Source organism: Chelon labrosus (assembly GCF_963514085.1).
Source record: "Chelon labrosus genome assembly, chromosome: 16".
Lineage (NCBI taxonomy): Eukaryota > Metazoa > Chordata > Actinopteri > Mugiliformes > Mugilidae > Chelon > Chelon labrosus.
This window is the reverse complement of record NC_140349.1, coordinates 13,776,514-13,798,161: the sequence shown is the minus strand read 5'-3', so window position 1 is coordinate 13,798,161 and position 21,648 is coordinate 13,776,514. Positions and strand designations below refer to the sequence as shown.

The following is a 21,648-nucleotide window of genomic DNA, read 5'->3' as shown; positions in this document are numbered from 1 at the left end:
TGGCTGCTGGTGGATCAGCCATCTGAGGGATTAGTGTCTGAAATGAACACCAATACGATTTTAGAGACAAACTAAATTTAACATGAAACATATGGAAACACTTAAGAAAATAAATTGCTCTCAGGAACATACATAACATTGGCTTAAGTTAAAGAGTAAAAGCTTTTTTTCACTATTAAGTTATGGGAAGCAGTAAAATAGAGGACAAAACATTAAAAAAAATAGTGGATAAAGAATGACTTCCTCTAAAAAGTCCGAGAGAACATGCCCATACACACACACACACATACACGCAGCCTGAGTACAATAATAAATGATCAAATTTATTTCAGTATTTATTTGGTCATTACATAACAGTACTGTAAAATGCTTGCATTTAAATGTTTTCGGCTGCAATTAAGTGTTCACGGCAAAAAAAAAACAAAAAAAAAAATTCATTTATTAACGAATCACCATCGCGCCAGCTGATTGTTGTTATACTGTTCCTACGATATCGTCACAACGTTACTGAGATGTTATGGAGTGGCAGACAGGTGGATACCCAGACTGTTTTTCGAATGGTGTCTGACTCCTCTGGAGTTTTTACAACCGGTGCCTCTGGAAGTTGGTCCGCTTACAGGGAGGAGTACTGGAAAAAGGCATCATGGCCTGATACCGGCAAAATAAAACTAAACAAAAACCAATCGGAGAAATGCAATAAAGAGATATTGTTAAAAAAAAAAAAAAAAACATAAACCAAAATGTTCGGGTATTTCTTTTTCTTTTGAGAAAAATGTACAAGACAGACGACTAAATAAATGCAATTTCATATTTTTTTGTTAATAACACTAAATACATTTATAAAGACCACCACTGATTATAATTTAACCTTTTGTGTGAAAAAAAAAAAGGAACAGCAACAAAACTCCAAACCCAGATTGTAGCTGTTTTTTTTTCCTGTACAGTTTTTTTTAATGATTATCTAGACAACTCCCTAGCAAGCATTAGTCCTGTCACTGGTAAATCGAAAAAAAAAAAAAAAGGTAGACTACACTGCAACACCCTATTTACAGTATATTATTTATATATTTATATATATATATTTATATCACACTGGCTGAAATTATGACAAGATATATTCATGAGCATCATTAGTGCAAGGCATGAGTAAGAAAAGAGTTATTGACCAGAAGTATATCGATGTATATGTGTAACAATGTAAAGTGGGCGAGTGGATGGGAACAAAACACAAGTGTGTGCTTGACTTAGGTGTGGATGAGGTGTAACAGACTGATGTAAAGTTATGTCTAGGTCTGACAGTGGTCGGGGGAGGAAGTCAGTGGCGTGTATGTGTTATTGTGCAAATGTGTGTTAAAACATACACACATATAAATGTGCATGTCATTAAGTCTAAGTAAGAAATCTGTCGCCAGCCAGCCAGCCCACACAGGCCCACTTTGTACATACCGACACACCACTGTGTCTAAAGCACTTCCTTATCAAGAGGAGATGACATATGATTAGGATTCAGGTAGAATTATGAAGCAATCTTATGTATTGCAACTCCCCACTCATTCCATCAACTTTGCTTTTTTTTCCTTTTTCTTAACCCGGTGCAACCCCAGCAGAGGTCCAGCAACATTGACACAATGGAAAAAGTAATCGTGCATAAACTAAATCCATCCAAAACAGAAACCCAAGATATCCCAAGCTGACCACAAATAGATGGTCTAAACAAGATTTATGAAAGGACACTGCATCAGGAGGCGGGAAGGTGGTGACACCTAGGACCTCAGAGGCCTCTGCGCCTTGCAAAAGAGAAAGCTTGGTGGAGCAGGGGCTTGATGTGCTCCATTGGTACTTGCAGACACTCAACTCACAGAGTAAATACTGTGAAACATTGCACAATGCCACTAGGGACAGCTACAAGCAGGCATGGCTCCAGAGAGGAGCCTACAGGTGGTATAAGAGAATGTACACTAGTGCTACTTTGGGTTTTATAAGGGTGACATGGGTAACAGTGGGCAGGCAGGGAATCAGAGAGAGACAATTCCTTTCAACCTTGACATAAAGGGGTCCCAGTGACAAGACAGACATAGAGCTCGGGGTTCCTCTCTCTCTCTCTCTCTCTCTCTGCCCTCCACCGCCTTTCCTCTTTCTCAGATTCACAAGAATACACTCCTCTTCTCTAATAGACTTTTTTTGTGTGCTACTGCAGACAAAAGATAAAACACAGTTTTTGTTTTTCTATCTTAGGCCATGTAAATATACAAGTATGTGCATCCATAATATCGACAAAAATCATAGTAAACAATAATTAACAAAGTATTCAAAAAAAAAAAAAATGAAGAAAAACAGAAGACTGGTGTTAGAAACGCAGTAGTAAAGCCTTAAGCTATCCTCAAAAAGGGAAGTGATCACTTCCTCTAAATGGAGCTCGTATCTACAAGTTGGAAGGAAGATGGTGGAAGGCGGGGTGCACTGATGTTTTTAATATCTGCTATCACTGATCTATCAGCAGTAACTGATAGATGTAATGAGTTGGATGGCAGAAAGTAAGACAGAGTGGTTAGGAGGCTTTACCAGGTAGCAGCAGAACCATAAAGGAGAAAAAGAGGCAGAGCCATGAGGAAAGATCAGTGATGGGATCGATTTCACTACTGGGGGGAGGAGAAAGAAAAAAAAAAAAAAAAAAAAGAGGGGGGGGGGGGACACACAGGGTATCTTTTCTTGTTTCAGAGAGTGGATGACACATTGCATTAGTAACTGCAGTGGCATTGGGGGCATTGGCCTCATTAGTTACTGCTATACAGGTTGGTTGAGGGAAGGGTCTTCTTCATGTTAGTTACTGCAGCATGGAGCCTTGGCTGGCTGGGCAGCTTCTGTCAGGTCCACGCCCCGGTTCCGCCCGCTGTTGGGTCCTGCAGCCTGCGGCTCACTTTTTGGCAACCTCTTTGCTGAAGTGAAAAACACAAAGCATGAAAGAAACTGTAACGTTTCGGAGAGCACAAGTTACACGCTTCACAAATGCAAACGGTAAATCTTCACATGAGGTGTTAAGAGTTACTCACCAATAGCCATAAATATCTCATTCACATTCATCGATGTCTTGGCTGACGTCTCCATGAAAAGTAAACTGTTGTCATCTGCATACGACTGCGCGTCCTGTTGAGCAACATGAACTGTTTTTAATACGACTTCTGAATGTTATCACATAAAACAGAGAGAGAATTACAAAAGAATTACAAAACAGATGAGAGTCCTCAAGAAATGAAAAAAAACAGGATTGAGTGCCAAGATGCAGTTTGTTTGGTCTGACCTGGAAGTCAACAGCCCTCTTGTTAGCTAGGTCAGCTTTGTTGCCTGACAAAGCGATGACTATATTAGGACTTGCTTGTCTTTGTAGCTCTTTCACCCAGTTCTTTGCCCGTGCGAAGGACTCCTGCAAGACAGAGACGTGTCAATATTCTCATTACTTAACTTGTCGCATCAGTGCTCTGGCTGCATCTCGCAGCCCTGAACACATGCCAGTATCATCGGCGCAGCTTAAAATCCGAGCATTGTTTAGAAAATAGCATTAACGACTTAGTCAGTGACAAATGGACGTGCCTCGTTTGTGATGTCGTAGACCACAATGGCGGCTTGTGCTCCTCTGTAATACATTGGTGCCAAACTGTGGTAACGCTCCTGGCCTGCAGTGTCCCAGATTTCAAACTTCACTGTTGTGTCATCTAGACACACTGTCTGGGTGAGAAAGGCCGCTGAAGGGACAGAATGAGGTGGGGAGGGGAATCAGCATTGCGTGATCAATAGCCACACCAAAGCATACTCTGTATAATGCCATATGAACCAAGCAGGTCATAAATATATTAAAACTAAGCGCTGATTTTTTTTATTTCTTGCATATCAAATACTTAGCAGATATTTGCAAAATCTGGTTAATTCAGACCCAAATGTACACTTGCAATAACAACAACAACAAAAAAAAAAAAAACATTTGGTTTAGAAAAACTGTGAGTTTGTAGGAAATAGCCTGATCTGATGCAATGAGTATCTCTCACCTCCTATTGTGCTTTCCTGGAATTCGTGGAACTGGCCTTTGACAAAGCGGAGGACTAAGCTGGACTTCCCAACAGCAGATTCCCCCAGCAGCACCAGCTTAAACTGACAGATCTTGTTCCCTGCATTGGGTCCATTGGGTCTCGTAGCTCCTCCTCGATTGGCCATGACCTAGACGGATCCCCTGGTACCCTGTGTGCCAAACGTCACTATCAGGACTTCTGCTGCAAGAAGAAAGAAACATCGAGTTTCTGACCATCACCGAGTAAGAAAATGTATATCAAACTCTAAAGAGCTTAACCGCTAAGAATAAACGTAACAAATCTGCTTCAAAATAGTTAGCAATACAATTTCCAATGTCAAAATGACTGAAGTATTGTACCGAAAATACTAATGGCAACAGTGTCAACAGAAACCACCTTGTTTTGGAGGTGTTTTGTCTATGTTTGGATATGATAAGGGACTCTACAGGGTTGAAAATAGAACAAAAGTTTTGGTTTCCGACATGACACTCTTACGTGACACATAGAACATTAATAAAAAAAATAAAGTGGGGAAAATAAGACGGTAACCATTTTGTGCGGGTGGTGACTGGTAGTTTTCTTTCGTTATTAATGACGCTGGAAAAAAGTTGCAAGGGCCGTCATCCTCACTGCCGAGTACGTTACTTCACAAAACACAGGACTAAGCAGTGACTTTTGTTATGAACGTGTTTGAATAGAGATGTAGTATTGTTACAACTGTGAATAATACATGGAGAACAGGATGCAAACAATGGCCCTTGTTTAACAAGACTAAACAAGCATCTGTTTTTTTGTGTACTTACAATATGATGAGTAAGGAAGATGAGCAGTCATCATCTCTTTACAATTAAATCATGCAAAAGATTCTTTGAAAAAAAGAAAAATCATACAAAACATAGAACTACATTTAAAAGCAGGAAAATTGAACTAATGTGCGTGAGTAAGTATGTCGGGTCCTTAAAATATATTTAAGAAATATATCTTGACTTGTTGCCTAGGGCACTCAGCAGAGACTGCACAAAAAGTGTTGCATTTTCCACCCATACTTTCACACATCAATGTCAAGCATCAGCCCAGTAGTATCAGTTCTTGCTGTTGCGCATTATAGAAGTTTCTGAGAGGTCATTTCAAATAAACACAGAAGAGTTTTTTTTAAAAACACTATTTTAGCTATTTTTGCTACTGCACAAGGTGTGTATCAAAGTATGCAATTCAACCTTAAAGTTTAAATACGACTGATGCATTAACTAAATTATGTTTTATAATTATATGCTAAAAATGTTTGAAACAAGGAGAATTTAAAGTAAAAATAATATTGTAAAAATTATTTGTTAAGTTATTTTCCTCTTCCAACATACACATGTATGCGTGTGCCATTGTTGACAGTTTCCCTTAGCTGATAACCTTTACTGGGAGAAATGTGCCACAGTTTCAAGTCTCTTTATGGATGACATTACAATAAAGGGAATGGTCACGCACCACAACCTCACACAATAACTGAAAGCAAAGGAAGCTTTGTCATGAATCACAACAGTGATTCATGACAAGGGTGAATGAGAGTGGGTGAAAGACCCTCCTACATTACTCAAGCCCGTTACAACTGCGAGAACTGCTGTATGGATGCATACCATGCATTCATGCATCGCTTGCTAACTTATTTAGGATTGAACAGCTCTCTAATTTGTATTAAACAGACGGCTGTTGTCAGGGGATAATCGTCTGACTTTTCAGGGAGAATTTGGCCTGAGCGTTATGCGTGGAATCCACTCCCTGACCACACACGCTGTGCCACACACGCTCCTAATCACAATCACATATGCTGTATAATGAAATAAAGTACAACGGCTACCTTTGTTAACCACACAGTCACAGTTGGCTAATATTGTTGGCAGAGAGGTGTCGATCTATGGCAGCCGTGGCCTCTGTGGTGACCCTTAAGGCCACAGCTTGTGAAGATGTTGAAATGCATTGTATTATCTATTATTTATGTAATCGCACCCTACTCTACACCTTCTTATGCAAGTCGGTAAGACATCGAGTTAGAACATACATGTTCTTATGTTCTTATTATGATAAGCATAACAACTAAACAGCCTAGTGGATACAGTTATTTATAGTTATGGCTGCACAAATGTATCAGGCGTCTAGAAGAAAACTCTCAATCACATATTCAGGAAAATAACTGGTTAGAAATGAGACAACAATAGCAAATTTCAGTGATATATAATCAGTGTGTACATGGCTCATGTGTAAACCCTTCACTTATGTATTAATACTCAAAGGATTATTTATAACCATGACAAAGGGCATTCATGTACCAAACTATTTAAAAATAAAATAAAATAAAAAATACAGACTACATCCAGTGATGGGAAAGAGAAATATGAGGGACACAATCAATCATTCAGGTCATCACAGACGTGGTTCTCTGTGTTATTTGATATCAACTAAGAAATTACAGGTAGGAATCTTTAAAACGAGGAAGAAGAAAAACATAGGCTCAAGGAACTGGAACAAAAACAGTGACTATGTTTACATAGACTCATGATGACACGGACTGTCAACAAACACTGCGCAGTGCATGACTGCAGTGCTCGCAAAATCATTGGATCCAAGTGTCGTCAGTTGACTATAAACACATGTCCACACACGGCTCATGTCAGCAGAGGCTCCTTCTGGTTTAATATTAGAGGAGGACGCCATTTCTCCAAATTGTTTTTGTTCTCTAGCTAGTTAGCTGACAAGCTGTTAGCAAACCTTAGCTTTCTAACTAGCCAGTGGCATTAGCCTCCTGTAAGAAAAGGATATCCCGTCGACAGGACAGTTAGCTCCATAAACCAGAATTCATCGTGTCTATATGAATTTATCAAATTCAAGTGCAAGTTGCGAGTGCTGTGCTGATAATGTTATTTAAAGGGGAGCAGCTACACCCTCAATTAACACCAACATTAGCTTGCTAGCACTATTAGCATTCCACCCACTGATCTGATTCCACCCATTTAGCTAGCAGCTAAGAAGAGTAACTACAAGCTTGTCCTGCTACTTGTTATACCAGACATGGCTAGCTGCTTATTAATGGCACCACATCGTCACACAAGAGGAACAGCTGGACTCAATGCGGCGTGACAAGGGCCTGTGTTTTCACATTCCCTTAGCCTTTAAACATCACCGACATTAGCTGGAGACAGCTAGCGACAGCGCTAGCTAACGGAGTCACCGATGACAACCGAGCAAACGTTAGCGTTTCTCCCCGAGCCAGCTGGAAACCACAACTTGTCGATTCGAGTACGCTACCTGAGAGCCAGACGTCGCCGTGAACTTTAAGTGCCGCCGCGGTGGTATGCGCACACGGAACCCGGGACACTGAGGTGAGGTGGTGGTGTTGGGGAACCAAGAGAATAATTTCAACAATCCCGTCACGTCTCCTCCTTTCTTTCTTCTCGCAACTTCCCCTTAGAACCAAAACACAAACAAGCTCTTCCGCTCCCCGTGCCACGTCACACTGCACGTCTGGGATCAGCCCCTCAGCTCTCCACTAATAACACCTCTCATACCTGTATTTAATTAGTTCTAAATAAATAAATCCAAAAGTATAGTTTAAAAAATAATATTACTACATAAAGCACCAACAACACATGGGCACTGTATCATCATTATTATGGTTAGAGAAGTAGGGTCATAGGTTCGAATCCCCTACATGTACATGGCTGAAGTGCTCTTAAGCAAGGAACACAACCCCTAAAACTGCTCCCTGGGCACCTTGTATGCTGCCATACTTTATCTGTGTGCAAATGGATAGGTTAAATCCACTGTGGGACAAATTAAAGGATTATCTTATCTTGGATTGGAATATATATACTGTGTAATTGGCCTCTACCGCAGATTTACATAATACTTTGACTTTTGTTTGAAATCCATGGCACACTCTAGAGTTAGACATTGCCAAACCAGTATAAATACCTCGTTGTTGGGCTGAGTATTAAGAAACTAAATCAAAAGCAAAGGAGGAAGACGGGGAGAACACTCTCACTCAGATCAATATTTGTTTTGTTAGTGCTTATTAAAAAAAAAAAGCAAACAAAGAAAGGAACACGCAGTTTATGTTCACATTGGTTCTCCACCTAATTTGTGACTTGTGGCTTGTTAACACGTGTGTCTATTTCTGATCCACATTAAGACTACAGCATAGATTTATTGTACAACAGCAATATATTTGCTCTATTTCTCATTACATCCTTTTATAGCCCTTTTATTTGGACTCCTTGGGTGTTCTTCACTCTAGCGTCAATAGTGACGTTTGTGTGACTATAACACAAGAGGAAAGTGAAGCATTTCACTTTATCTTAAATAAAAAAGTTGAAATTGAAAGATTAAATTCAGGTTCTCTGTGTGTAGAGCCATTTATGTTCTCTCAGTGGTTAATTTGTTTCATGTGTCGAGGAGATATGAATGCAAATACGGGTGAAAATGCACTTAACAGACGAGCGCTGTTAAAGGCTAGAAGTGCAGTACTTCAACCAGCCATGGGGTGGCGGTATAGTGACACTCTTGGAGTTGAGACAGGCGAAGAAGAAGAAAAAAGCTCCGCCTTCCTCCTTCGTCTCTTCCGGATAAGGCCATAACAGCACGTTTTATTTATTGGGGACTCTGTTTTTATTTATCTTGGGCTAATTATGGGGCATATTTTATAATTGTGACGCCGTAACACACACAGTTGTCGGACTCATTTAGCTCGAAGATTCTCCTTGAACAAACATAACAGCAGCATCCAGTCATGGAGGAGATGGAGGCACCAGAGGAGCTACTGGCAAAGCAGCACCGCAAGGAGAAGAAGGACCTGCAGGGTAACTATCTTTAATTGGCTTCATTTATTTATTGTGTGTTGACCTTTACTGTCAATTGGTTTGTATTAAATGTGCTGTTACATTTTCTTGACATTACCCAATCCCTACTATTCTGAAGTAGTTGCCAGTCCTTTTGCAGCTTGACTAGTTTGTATAGTCGGTTTCCCTAATAACTAGTTATTTGAACAGAATTCTCACAGGATTTTAAAGGGCAGAAATCTCGTTGCGCAGATCACTCTGCATTAAAACTTATTATATTATCACTGTAGCCATCCTCTGATCCCTGATGACAGAGTGAGTCCATCATCTGCTTTTGAATTTTTATTCATGCACTATGACTACACTGTGTGGTGTACTGTAATGTAGGGCATGTTAGACAGGTGCAGCAGGACTTTTCTGACGCATAAGGATTGTGTTTCAAAGAAAGATGTTTATTTGAATTGCTACTAATCAGCAACCAACAACTATACTTTCATTCTTTGTCTTCCTGGCTATTTTGCCCACCTAATTTAGTTTCAAACAACTTTCTAGCCAATCACCAATAGCACCACCCGAGAGCTAGGTTCTGTGCTGTTTGTAAGCATTGTTTTGATTAATTTTCAGCTAAAATCCAGAGCATGAAAAATGCAGTCCCAAAAAATGACAAGAAACGAAGGAAACAGATGACAGAGGAGATCGCCAAGCTTGAGGCTGACCTCAGTCAGAAACACGAAGAGGAATTAAGGCAGGTCAAATCCACAACCGACACAAAGGTAATTGCCTACATTCAGATCGATCTTTAATACACGGTTGTCCTTTTAATTTGTCAATAGTTGTGCAAAAAGCAAGGGCGTTTGAATACTTTCTAAGCTGGGATTTGTAGAATCATTAAAGAGCTGTCCAATTTCTGTCTCTTTAGTCTCTAGTAAAGTCTCTTTCACAAGGTTCATTAGAGCAATTTAAAATACATGTTAGAAGATACATAACAATAGAATAGAATAGAATAGAATAGAATGTCTTTATTTGTCATTGTGGTACAACGAAATTAAGGCAGCCAGAGGTCCCCTTTTGAACAGAGATCTGGTTGTATTGGGAGTATTCAAAATTTTTAACTAGACTAACTTGCAAATGCATTTAGACACTGAACACAGCATGTTTGTGTTTGACTATTTATTCCTAAAGTTCGTGAAGTGTAGTTTTTGTGTGATAGCAACTTCAGCAACATCATCACTGCTGTCTTTACTCAATGTCACAAGGTGGAAGAGGTGATAAATGGAGTGGAGAGTGTTAAGGTGGAAGACTGCGAAGAAGACGAGGTCAAACATCCACGAGTAACCAAGGCCCAGAAGAGAAGGGTGAGAGTGCTGTGTGTTATTGCTCAGTGTGCAGTGAGAGAAGCAAACTTCATGCAAATAATCTACCATCCCTATTTACTGGAGTTATACCCAAAAGACGCATTTTCTTATACAATATCACGATCAGTTATGGATTTCACTTAGACATTATTAGTTCAGTCAACTTTCAGTCATAATCTAAAATACTGATTAGGTACATTTGCTTTGAATGATCCTCTCCAGGACAAGAAGGCTGCCCAGGAGAAGGAGAGAGAGAGCAGGATAGCAGAGGCCGAAGTGCAGAACCTGCAGGGTATGAGGCACCAAGAGAGTTTGAAGCTGGCTCAGAAACTCGCACAGCAAAAGCTTCAGATCAAGGAGATCTCCTCTGATGGCCACTGCATGTACCGTGCCATTGAAGATCAACTGGCACAGCGATCAAAGGTGCATATTGTTGTAAGAGTGTTTTAGCTGTTGTTTGACTACCTAATCAGAAATGATAAGCAAAAATATGTTGCAATGCTTTGCATCCACAGTGTTTGGAGCTTCTGGAGTTGCTCTTCTGCTGTGTGGTTTTGACAGACTTTCAATGATTTTTATACATATTTTATTGCTGCTTTTTTTGCATAAAGAGTACATGCTTGACTGTGATCTGTTCTATTTTAGCCTGTCTTAACCATGAGCATGAAGGAACTCCGGTCCCGCACTGCTGATCACATGAGAAGTCATGCTGATGACTTCCTGCCTTTCCTCACCAACCCAAGCACTGGAAACATGTACACAAGAGGTAAGGCTATCTATATTGCCATGTGTATCTATATTGCCACATACGTTGCGCTGTATATGAACTTACGTCACTACATTTGTCTTACATTTTGTATTTAAATGCTTGTATTAAATGCAGATGAGTTCGAGAAATACTGCAATGATGTAGAGCACACAGCAGCTTGGGGTGGACAACTAGAAGTGAGTCCTTCTTAAATTACTGTCATATCTATACCGTGAAGTATTTTATTCCACCTTTCAATAATTCCCTTTTTTTCCCCCCCAAATCTCACAGCTACAAGCTTTGACCAAAGTTCTGCATTTGCCAATAGAAGTGATCCAGGCTGACTCCCCTAACATAAAAATTGGGGAGGAATGTGATGGTGAACCCATCACTCTAGTGTAAGAACATTTATATTTGTAGTTGTGTAAATAAAGAAGGGGTTATCACACTAAAGCAGCTGTAGTCACACACATTTGTATGTTTATTGGTGTGCAAAGTTTTTCTTGATTTCTTGAATTACTGAATATATTTTTTATTTGCAGCTATATGCGTCATGCCTATGGTCTAGGAGAGCACTACAATACTGTGGAGCGACTAAAGGACCCAGCCAACGTGGAGGACAGCTGAGACACAACAACAACAACAACAACAACAACACAAACCTGTGTGTTTAATGCAGATTATTTAAACCTCTAACACAATGGACCCTTAAGGGTGACCCCCATATCTGAGACACTGTTAAGCTAATTTTAACAGAGAATGTTGCTGTTTTCAGAATGGGTTAAATGCAGATTGCTACTTTTCCGAATGAGCGGGCAGAGTGGAGTCCAATAGAATTCCTCAATTCTGAAAACAGTATCATTGAGCTAATGAAAAACACGGTAGACAGGAAACTGATGTGTTAATGATTTTACATTAGACACCTTTGGGCTGTCCTGGTGACCTCCACAGTTCCTCTGTAGCCCATTTTAGGACACTTGGGTGTAATACATACTTTTTAAACAAATTCACTTGGGCAGGAAATTACGTGCTTTAAGATCTGTTGATCCTGCATGTCAACCAGCCGAATGTCAGCAGTGTCACTGAGTGGTTGTTGAGCTTTTGCGGTGTTCTTGGAATAAATTGAGCTGAACTGTAAATCATATCAATGTTACATAAATGCTTACAATATTAACAAGGTGCGTCACGGCTTTAACTTGAATATTCGCGATGAGACATTCATTTAATTTTCAGCATTCATCAAGAGGATCGAAACACCGTGATTTTATTTATTTATTTTTTTACCACAAGTTGTTTTCCTCAGGTTTAAACCAAGGCAAGTATGTCATATAGTAAAATGGTTATAGGACGCTTACAGGGAGCTATCTAGTGCAGTAGCCGCCTACAAGGATTGTGAGCAGAGAGAAGAAACTTGTAGTGGCACACTTGTTTTATTACAGTGCATGTTTTTCATTTAGTTTGCGCACTAAGCAATATCTTGCCTTAAATTTAATATTTTATTCTATTACTATTTCATCCAGTATGGGTACAAGTATGTGCATATCCAAAAACAAAGCCCCCAAAACGAGCTATACTCGGTTCTGACCACTAGATGCCGCCACTGAGCACACCTAGTCACTTTCCAAAAAGCGTGTTGTCGCCATAGAAACTCAGAGAGCGCCCTTGTTTAGCAAATGGCTAAATCACAGTTACTGGTTACGGACTCAGTAGTTAGAGCTTTATATGGCGGTGCGACCTCTTTAACTTTAAATTCGAAGAAATTAAAAGACGTCCCCAAGTGTGTTTCCAGACTGACAAACCTGTCAGTCCTCCTGTTGAACAACAACTCCATCAGCGGCCTCCCTGACGAGCTGCTGTCCCTACAACGAGTGAGTCTTTTCTCTTTCGTTTGTTTGCTCGGCGCTCATCTATCCCGTTTGCTGGAAAGCTGCCAAGGTAGCACTCGAAATGTTTAACGCCACACGCAGATTTGTGATTAAATACTTCTCCTTCTGCAATGCCTCCAAGCTGGCTGAACTGAATTTGGGGAATAATGCTCTGAAGGAGGTCCCCGCTGTTCTGGGCCATCTGGAGTCCTTGAAGAAGCTGTACCTGTTCAGCAACCAAATTACTGTGGTGCCACCTGATGTGATAGGTGGGTTCTTACTGTTTTGCATGATTAACACAGAGCTCGAGTCGTCTTTGTTACTGTAGCTTCACATCCATGTTTTGCAGGTGGTTTACCAAACCTTATTGTCCTCAATCTGAACCACAACCAGATCCAAAGACTTCCTCCAGAGATTAAAAGGTGGAGCAGAAGATGGTTCTCCATACCCGCAAATTCAGCTTCTGAAGGCGACAATTCATTTATTATTTTGTGTATATACTCACTTGCCTGTTAATTAGGTGAAATGCATTAAATCTTAGCTTCATGAAGGTTATAATATTCAACATGTGTTTAATATAACAGAACAAGCTGTTGATTCAACTGTGTTTTCATTTTGGAGGCTGTGGTTTGTAGCATTATTGAACTGTATTGTGTTGTACCAACACATGTTTCTATCAACCTCATATTTAAACTAAATACTTCTCTAATTCAATCCAGTTTAACAGCACCTCAAAATACATCCTCCAATGTGATCATAAAGTTGAATACCACCTTACGCTGTTTCAACATAAACTGAACATTATAACAGGTGTGAAGCTACGGTTTTGTTATATTAGTCAATGCATTCACCTGTTTTGGCAATACATAAAGCATAATTACATAGTTATGCTTTATGTACATAATTGAACTCTGTTGTTGACTGCTACAGTTGTTTTTGTTTCCAAATGGGCAAGTAAATGCACAAATGTCACAAACTCAACCTATTCCTCTTCAGCTTGTGTAAACTTCAATACCTCAGCATGATGGACAATAAGCTGGAAGAACTGCCTGTTGAGCTGGGTCATCTCACAAGGCTGTCTGAGATAAACCTGACTTCCAACAAGCTGTCTTGGCTTCCTCAGCAGCTGTGCCAGTGTAAAGAACTGACAAAGTTGTATGTAGCCAGAAACGATCTGACCAGCCTACCAGAGGTATCCACACATGATTTTCAACTTCTTGGAACGTGCATTTTGATAGACTTTAATGGAAAAGTACCAATTTCTTTGACCACATCGTATTAAGCCACTTTCTTTTCCTTGAAACTACCTATTAACTATAATTCAGATTCAGATATGTAGCTTTTAAGAGCAACAGCTGTAATTGCCAAGTTGTACTTTCACCTCTACCTTTCTATTGTAAAATAACTGGCTGGCATTTCATTCAGAGAATTACGGCATTGACTAAACTTCAAGTGCTGGATGTGGCTGGGAACAAGCTCTCCATGTTCCCTGTTGAGGTACAGTATAAAGTTTTACCTACAACTTAACTCCACAATGATGTCATAAAATGCAACTTCACTATCTGTTCTGGGTGACACTGTCTAGTTTCACCAGCTGCCTCTGAAGGAGCTGTACTGCGAAGGCAACAGGTTTGTGCAGTGTGAGCCGATGTCAGCGGTGCAGAATGCTGAAGTACTCACGTTAAAGGTAAGTGTCACTGAAGCATAACAGATACAACCGTACGTATTTATCAGTTAAAACGAAATAAAGGTTTCGTTCCCTACACCTCTGTCGTGTAATGTACCTCATAATCCTTGTGTCTTCCCTGTGTTCCTGTAGGAACTGGTTGCCAGGTTTGTTTTGCAGGAGGACAGGAACAAGTTCTCCCTAGTTCACATGATGCTTCCCTACTACCCGAGCCTGACTAGCATGTTGGCCGACAGTAGCTGTTGTGCAGTCTGCCTGGGTCCCTTCCTCACCACCTGGCTGGAGTGTGTCCACTTCATCCGTCTGAAGAAGGTGAATTTTCTTTTTTTCTATTCTCATTGCATAAAAGAATATAAACAGTGTAATTCTACAACATCATCTGACCATCTATATGACTGCATTAACATGTAATGCTACACTTAAACACAATAAATGATAAATTGACTTTATCAACTTTATGTGTTACAGGACATGAAATTTAAGACTTTGCTGACTATTCCGGTGCGGGCGCTTCTCTGTTCATACAAGTGCTTTAATACAGAGGGACACTCCTACTATGGTGTTGCTACAAGATAAATACAAGTTCAATAAAAGGTACCATCCATGATCTCAATCTCAACTATTTCATCTTTCTTAAGTTAAAACTGTGTCTGCAGATCAGTATATATGTTCATTTATTATTATTTTTTTACATCACTGTATTGGCACTTACAAATTACTTCTTCCATCATTGTTCATTTTTCATTGTCAATGTGATTTTTTGAGGTTTTTGTCCTTCACACGTTTTTATAAAGGATAGCCACTAGGTGGCAGCAAATGAACACTGTAATTTGTACAATCGGTGGGATCCTGTTTCAGTGCTTAACACAGGTCTCAACAGATGTATACATCGATATATAGAAAATATAGTAGAACAAATATTGCCACAACTCAATGCATGTAAAAATGCATAGTTCACTCATATATAATTGACACAAAAACTTTCTATGTGAATATCTATATCAATTTGTTCATTGTTCAGTGCAGGTATGTAATTAACTACCACTGGAGAACATCATCAGTTTTGTTCAAAATAAAACCCAACACACACAGAACAGCCTTTACATGTTAGCTATCAAATATTTTATAATGTGAAGATAAAATGTTCTCCGCCACATCTAAATTTTGACTGCAAACCCAGGAATATCCTCTTTCGTTGTCAGTTGAGCTGATCTAACCACATTAAGGCTCCTCAGATGCCCAATCTCTGTCTCTATCTCCAGCCAGTGGCATCTGTTCCAACCTGCCAGACAAGAGAAAGATAGAGAGAGGGAGGGATAGAGAGAACTTCATTTCTAGCAAATTAATTTCCCATCCACGCCTCCAGAGCTTACTAGCTCGCTTGCTAGCTGCTGCGGCCGCTGCTGCGTGTGTCTGCTGAGTCGGAGCCTCATGCATAATGCATCAGGTTTAATTGCAAACCCAGAAACTAATGACTTTGGACTGGTTAACAGCAGGGGAGCCATACATCTCGAGCAAACTGAATGAAAAATCAGCTCAGAGGAGAGAAAAAAAGGAGCCTAGCCCCTAATTGATGAATAATTGAAGCGGCGAGCTACAGGGCATAATTGTGACATTTTGTTTCAATCAATTTCCAAGTGGTGTGGGCGAAAGTGCACTTAAAGGGAAAAGGCAATGACAATGAATGAGAAAGAAATGGAGAGACAGAGAGAGCGGATGGAAATGGACGTTGTGTCTTCAGTCATCGCAATGACATAAAAGACTGGACCGGACAAAAATGACTTTTCTCTCCATCTCCTTCTCACTTTGTAGGTTTTCTGTCAAACTCCCGTTAAGCCACTGTTAGGTCACTTTTTCATGCCAGCAAATTGATCCATATTCTTTTGTTCATTTTTCACTCGCCTTATTCATTTTTAAAAAGAAAGGAGGAAAAGTGAGGCTGCTTAAGTGGACATTTTTGTGTTTTTTGGCAAAGCCTGAATTGCTTTTTCAGTCAGCCTCGTTAGTTTACTGTCGGGGTGCGAGGGCACATGGCCAGATCTGCCTTTAGAGTATAACTAAACACCACACCGGTCTATCTTGGACTTGTTGGCATGAAGTAGACAAAGCCAGGGGCGAACAAAAGAGTGGCCAGTGGGACAAAACACCATCTGAGCTTATGCATTTGCCCTTCAACAAAGTGTGTTAGAATACTTGTATATCTCAAACTGTTAAACTAGAACTTGAATTCAGATTTTTGGATGCTTCAGGCTAAAAATGTTATTTCAACCCAGAGTAATCACCCTGGATACCAACAATATTTCTCATCAAGTCCAGCTCTGGTTTATTATAAATGCACAGTACTTCACAACTAAATTCTGCATGGTTACATCACTAAGACCTCTGTATGCTCACAAACTTTTTAAAGATGTAATTACCATAAGCTTACACTGATACCATTTTGTTCCCCGGGTGAGTTTTACAAAAAAAAAAAAAAGATTCAGAACTTCACAAAATATTTAGTGAATTTACACCGCAACCTCACAAAGGAAAGTCAAAAATATTTTTAAGGGGTGTATATTGTACGGACAGATAAATAGGTCATTGCATTCTGCTGGCACCATACTCATGGGTGAAAGGCCGGCAGTACGTGCCTTCTTGCTGGCAGCAGATGTTGGGTCCTGCAGCAGTGGAGCAGCAGCAAGCAACCAGCTCAGTGGCCCCAGGACTAAGCTGGTCTGGTGTCTGGTGTCCGCGCATTGCACACACCTCTTTAGCTCGGAAAAACAAACACCTCACCCACTCTGCATTGAAGGCACATCATTGCAGTAATAATGCCCCCATCGCTTTGTTTTCATTGCGTCGTTTCACAAAACACGTAGTCACACCCCCACAATGTGTGCACTTTTTTTTTTACCCCATATCTCTGAGCTGCTGCTTATGATTGCCACATTCAGAGAGCCCTGTTATTTTTGTGTGTTTTTTTTAATTTTTTTTGTTTTTGTGTGTGCGTGCAGAATGTCTCTTAAAACCATGCACGACATGATTGACATGTATGGAAATGAGGAGGTTGCATCCTCAAAGGAGACACCATACGGATGGGAGCAGCGCGCCGACGAGAGGCATCTACAAAAGGCGCTTGTAAATTCCTGACATGCCTAACATATGTTAATGAGCCATTCTCTCACTCTGATATAATTACTGCGAGGGGATATTGCCTTTGGTGAAAATATCTGTCTCGCATGGCGTGGCTACCTCGTGGGGGTGAAAAAAAAAGTAAAGAATGATAAAGTAGCGGGTGCATAAATTCTCATTTAACATGCTTGAAGGTAAAGAGAGTGATGTTGGCAAATTCACTCAGGATGATCTATTGGGGAGAAGGCACCTTGGGTTCATTATACTTCCTTTGTTAAAGTCTTCTGCAGCCTTGTATCGTTTGTTAGGGGGTATTTAGTCTGTCTTGTCATTTGGAGCATTTACTTAGGATGTCTTTAGAGGAGCCTATGGCTGCTTGAGCTCACGTTGTATCTTGGGGCGAGAGAGCCAAGTGATTTGTAAGCTAAGAACAGAAGACAGGATGCTGGTCGGTGAAAGCCTTATCTCTCTGCTCTGTGCTGCACTTTCTTTGATTTTATCTCCTCCTCTGTGCATTATTAAGTCTCGGCTTTGAGCTAAGGCCCTAATACATAATTTGTTACGCTTAAACAAGTATTTCCAACTGATTCCAGTAACAAACACCATCAAGTGTGTGTGCTACGTCTCTTGCAGCACATTCAGTCGTTTTCGGAGATCCATCAAAGCCGTGATTGCGGTCTTCACCTCAGATGAATGATTTGACACCGGCTCACCCTGATTCCTCCTCTTCTCTCCTCGGGGCAACAGCAGCAGTTCTATTAAAATGAGAAGCATTGATTGCTGAAGTAGGGGCCTTGTGACTGGAGAGAGGGAGAAAAACAGCCATTCGATAGCGAGCGGTAGACCAGTGTCATAGCCAGGAGTGTGCAGCACTCCAATCAGTCGAATCTATTGTTGTGCATTGCTGCCCATGACAGATCTTGGTATCGAGCCACTGGCAAAGTACCAGAATATTGTCTGGTTGACGGCTGCACAATCAATTCTGTGGTGTTGCTAATAAGTGCGGACGCTAGGGGGCAGTGTGATTCTCTGCTGGCTCTGGAGCAGATGGGGAAGAGATGCACTGATGCACAGCACACAGAGATATGCCTGATGAATCTAAGAGATAGAGCAGCTAATAAAAACAAGAACAATGAGCTGTTATTGGAATTCAAAGCTCAATTTAAACCTCTGCATCAGATCTAGGGCGTAGGACTGTAGAATCTAATAAATAACGATTTCTTGGTGAAAAAGGTGAAAGTTTCTCTTCACTCATTGTTGCATATCAGTAGGAAACATGATGGCAGAGGCAGCAGATGTACAAAACAATAACTGTACAATCTCTCCATCAACATTAACACAATGGAACAAAGGAGCTTCTTTGATGTATAGATTAGAAAGTGAGAAGAAATTATCTAGGCAAGAAGCTGGACTTGAAGTTCACCAGACTATGAAAGGATTCTGAGAAACAAAGAAATGTATCACTCTGATAACCCAGCTTCATCTCAGCTTTTATCACAATCTAGTATACAAATAACAGTGAATACAAGTGAGTAAACTTTCTGTCCTTTGAGGTTACAGAGAAGGGATGCCATTACTGAACCATCCCTCATTAGGGGAGTTTTGAGAGAGGTACACGGCCGTCAGGCCAGCTCTCTCTCTCTCTCTCTCTCTCTCTCTCTCTCTCTCTCTCTCTCTGGCAGTTCTGGGTCACCACCAACCACACTGCAAAAACACCATTATCAGGCTGCATTTGTTGCAAAAAAACACTGCTGCAACTTCAAAAGAACAAATGAATCTTTAATCTCGACTGTCTTTGAATGTGTTCGAAAGTTTCCGTGGGTTTGGTAATAACAGGGACCGTGGAGAGGGACCAAGAATCTTTGAATCTTTATTTGCTGGGAAGAGAGTGAGTGTTTATTTATTTGGGGAACAAAACTGAAGGGAAAAGGATGCTGCATTATATCTTTTGATCTTACTTCAGATATTTCACCAAGGAAGATGCCTTGTGATATTTATCCCTTTTGATGCTGTCATTTTCCAAAAATAGTTATTTTGTACTTTCTTATACATTGTCCTTATTTGATTCACTATTCAAAGCAACCAGGCAAATGAATTCAGCCTGTCGGATACAGGCTCAGTGACAAAGTCGACCCCGGGAAATCTTTCCGTTCCAGCTCCACTCTACTTTGTCAGCAATATGATTGACAGCGCGCAATCTCCAAGCCCAGTTTCGAGGTCATGTGATGGCCACTGGAGCATGCCCACTCTAGCGGAGCGGCAGGCGGGGGGGACACCAGGTAGCAGCATCTGGTCTCTGGGTTTTTCTAGAACACACACTGCCTGTGGCGCTGCAGGCTTGGCTGGCCGAACATCTGTCTGCACTGTGCAGGCTGGCTGGATGAACAGACCTGCAACCCAACCAACCAGCCAAATGAACGTCCCGCGCACGTGAATGTCCTTCAGGAATATGTGGGTTAATGTCTCTGTTATCTCAATTGGACGTTCCTGCCAGTGATAGCAATTTTTTTTTTTCTTCCGAAGCTGCTGTCGTTGTTTACTCTTTGTTCTCCAGTAATCCCTGAACATAACGAACACATCCTCTAAGGTTCCATATTTGTTAATGCTTCATTTCTTGCGAAGCAAATGTAGCAAACGTAACCGTTGCCTCCAGTGAGCTACAATATCTTGTGCGTATTTGAACCACATGTTTGAATAAGCCTTTGCAGCAAAATGCCATGCACAGTATATTCTCAACAATTATTTTGCATAATCTCAAAAAAAAAGCTTGTTTTTGCTCAGTAGTATTTTACTAACCCTCTAAGCCAGTAATACTTAGTGTTGCAAGCAGAGGCAACATGAATCAACTTCCCCAGCAAAATGAATGTAGATGCAAACTTGTGAATGTATGGTACTGTCCACAAGTTTTAGTCAGTAGTCTAATCTAATTTTAATCAAAACATCAAAACAGTTTTCCAAGGTACTTGGCAGGATGAAATTTTATTTTGGAGAACTTGTCACAGCTCCAACAGGGATTTTGTCTTTTTCAGTGTATTCTGTTTTCATCATGTAATGCTAGATTTACTCCATGTTGTTGAGATCAGGGCTCAGCAGGGCAATCTGACACAGAACGCCTTGTTCTCGTAGCTGAAAATAGCTTTCTACGACTCTCCATGTTGAGGGGTCTTGTTGTGCTGCAGAATAAACCGACCTACCAGTCAGATGTCTGCTCAGTTGTATCGCATGATGTTTTTGTATCTAAACATCTGAAGTGGCTAAAATTTGCCGAATATGCAAACTTTTTGTCACGCACGTCATTGAACAAGAGTCTACAGCCATGCTAGCAGCTCTATGAGGCTGCACTTCCTGAAAGCTCGAGGTGCTTTCAAGCTAAATGCTACTGTTTATGAGCTAAACTCAAATTAAAGCTGAGGCTTGTGCCATTAGTTTGCAGATATTTAGCCTTTAAAGTGTCTGACAAGTGAACATTTTGACACGATGATGCCGCTAAATGAAAAGTCAACCAGAGTCAGTGATTATCTACAGTATTTCATTACGACTGGACAGGCTTGTCCCCAACTGGCCGACAAAAGCTGACACGTCCTCACACTTTAAACACCGTAATCATTTGCAGTGTTTTTTATTCCGTATTATGTTTGTCTTTTATATACAATCTCGACAGACTTAAAATTCATAGGTTACAAAAAGCGTAGGTGGCAGAAAGAGTTTGGTTCCTCTGTGCTCTGAATGACAAGGACCTGCTGCGAAACAAGAGGCACCCGTCGTAACCTTGCCGGGATAATTGAAGAAACTTTACAGTCACTGTAGTGTCAATCAAGCATTCATGTGCTGTCTCCCTGTGAAGAGGGGTAAACACTTCCAAGATAATTAGGAGAGAGTTCACTTTGACAAAAAAGCTGCCATTTACACGTGATTTAAACGAATCCAAAACATTCTTTACAGGGACTTTGCTTTTGCGTAAATAGCACGCGTGTTGAACCTACAGAAAAGGAAGC

General features: G+C 40.5%; 3 protein-coding genes across 5 annotated transcripts; 2 read left to right on the top strand and 1 right to left on the bottom strand.

The window, feature by feature from the left end:
• Positions 1 to 95: 95 nt before the first annotated feature.
• rab5aa (RAB5A, member RAS oncogene family, a) lies at positions 96 to 7,539 on the bottom strand. Of its 3 annotated transcripts, none has more exons than XM_084563973.1 (6): positions 7,356 to 7,539; positions 4,041 to 4,230; positions 3,589 to 3,740; positions 3,299 to 3,421; positions 3,051 to 3,144; positions 96 to 2,936 (listed from the first exon to the last, which is right to left on the bottom strand). In XM_084563973.1, the coding sequence occupies exons 2-6, from the start codon at positions 4,204 to 4,206 to the stop codon at positions 2,821 to 2,823; spliced, it is 651 nt and encodes a 216-aa protein (XP_084420099.1). In that variant the 5' UTR covers positions 4,207 to 4,230; positions 7,356 to 7,539; the 3' UTR covers positions 96 to 2,820. The 3 variants fall into 3 exon arrangements, with proteins under 3 accessions (XP_084420099.1, XP_084420098.1, XP_084420097.1); XM_084563972.1 differs by having other exon boundaries at positions 4,041 to 4,259; positions 7,356 to 7,538; XM_084563971.1 differs by having other exon boundaries at positions 4,041 to 4,262; positions 7,356 to 7,537.
• Positions 7,540 to 8,504: 965 nt separating this feature from the next.
• otud6b (OTU deubiquitinase 6B) lies at positions 8,505 to 12,487 on the top strand. Its single transcript, XM_084563968.1, has 8 exons — positions 8,505 to 8,905; positions 9,509 to 9,657; positions 10,141 to 10,239; positions 10,462 to 10,662; positions 10,885 to 11,005; positions 11,123 to 11,184; positions 11,279 to 11,385; positions 11,530 to 12,487. The coding sequence occupies exons 1-8, from the start codon at positions 8,836 to 8,838 to the stop codon at positions 11,612 to 11,614; spliced, it is 894 nt and encodes a 297-aa protein (XP_084420094.1). The 5' UTR covers positions 8,505 to 8,835; the 3' UTR covers positions 11,615 to 12,487.
• A 173-nt stretch (positions 12,488 to 12,660) lies between these two features.
• Positions 12,661 to 15,202, top strand: lrrc69 (leucine rich repeat containing 69; the record flags this gene model as incomplete). The annotated part of the gene is made up of 8 exons (XM_084563967.1): positions 12,661 to 12,855; positions 12,995 to 13,121; positions 13,202 to 13,274; positions 13,849 to 14,044; positions 14,278 to 14,349; positions 14,438 to 14,539; positions 14,672 to 14,851; positions 15,008 to 15,202. 8 exons carry the CDS (start codon positions 12,661 to 12,663, stop codon positions 15,113 to 15,115), a joined length of 1,053 nt encoding a protein of 350 aa, XP_084420093.1. The 3' UTR covers positions 15,116 to 15,202.
• Between the last annotated feature and the right edge of the window lie 6,446 nt (positions 15,203 to 21,648).

Bases quoted from the DNA above. Each gene is read 5' to 3' on its own strand.
- rab5aa (XM_084563973.1), bottom strand. From the start codon at position 4,206: ATGGCCAATCGAGGAGGAGCTACGAGACCCAATGGACCCAATGCAGGG. The intron at 3,422-3,588 runs GCACGTCCATTT...TCTGTCTTGCAG, and splicing joins TCTACGACATCACAAACGAG to GAGTCCTTCGCACGGGCAAA. The intron at 3,145-3,298 runs GTCAGACCAAAC...GTTGCTCAACAG, and splicing joins AGAGGGCTGTTGACTTCCAG to GACGCGCAGTCGTATGCAGA.
- otud6b (XM_084563968.1), top strand. From the start codon at position 8,836: ATGGAGGAGATGGAGGCACCAGAGGAGCTACTGGCAAAGCAGCACCGC. The intron at 10,240-10,461 runs GTGAGAGTGCTG...GATCCTCTCCAG, and splicing joins CCAAGGCCCAGAAGAGAAGG to GACAAGAAGGCTGCCCAGGA. The intron at 11,006-11,122 runs GTAAGGCTATCT...TATTAAATGCAG, and splicing joins TGGAAACATGTACACAAGAG to ATGAGTTCGAGAAATACTGC.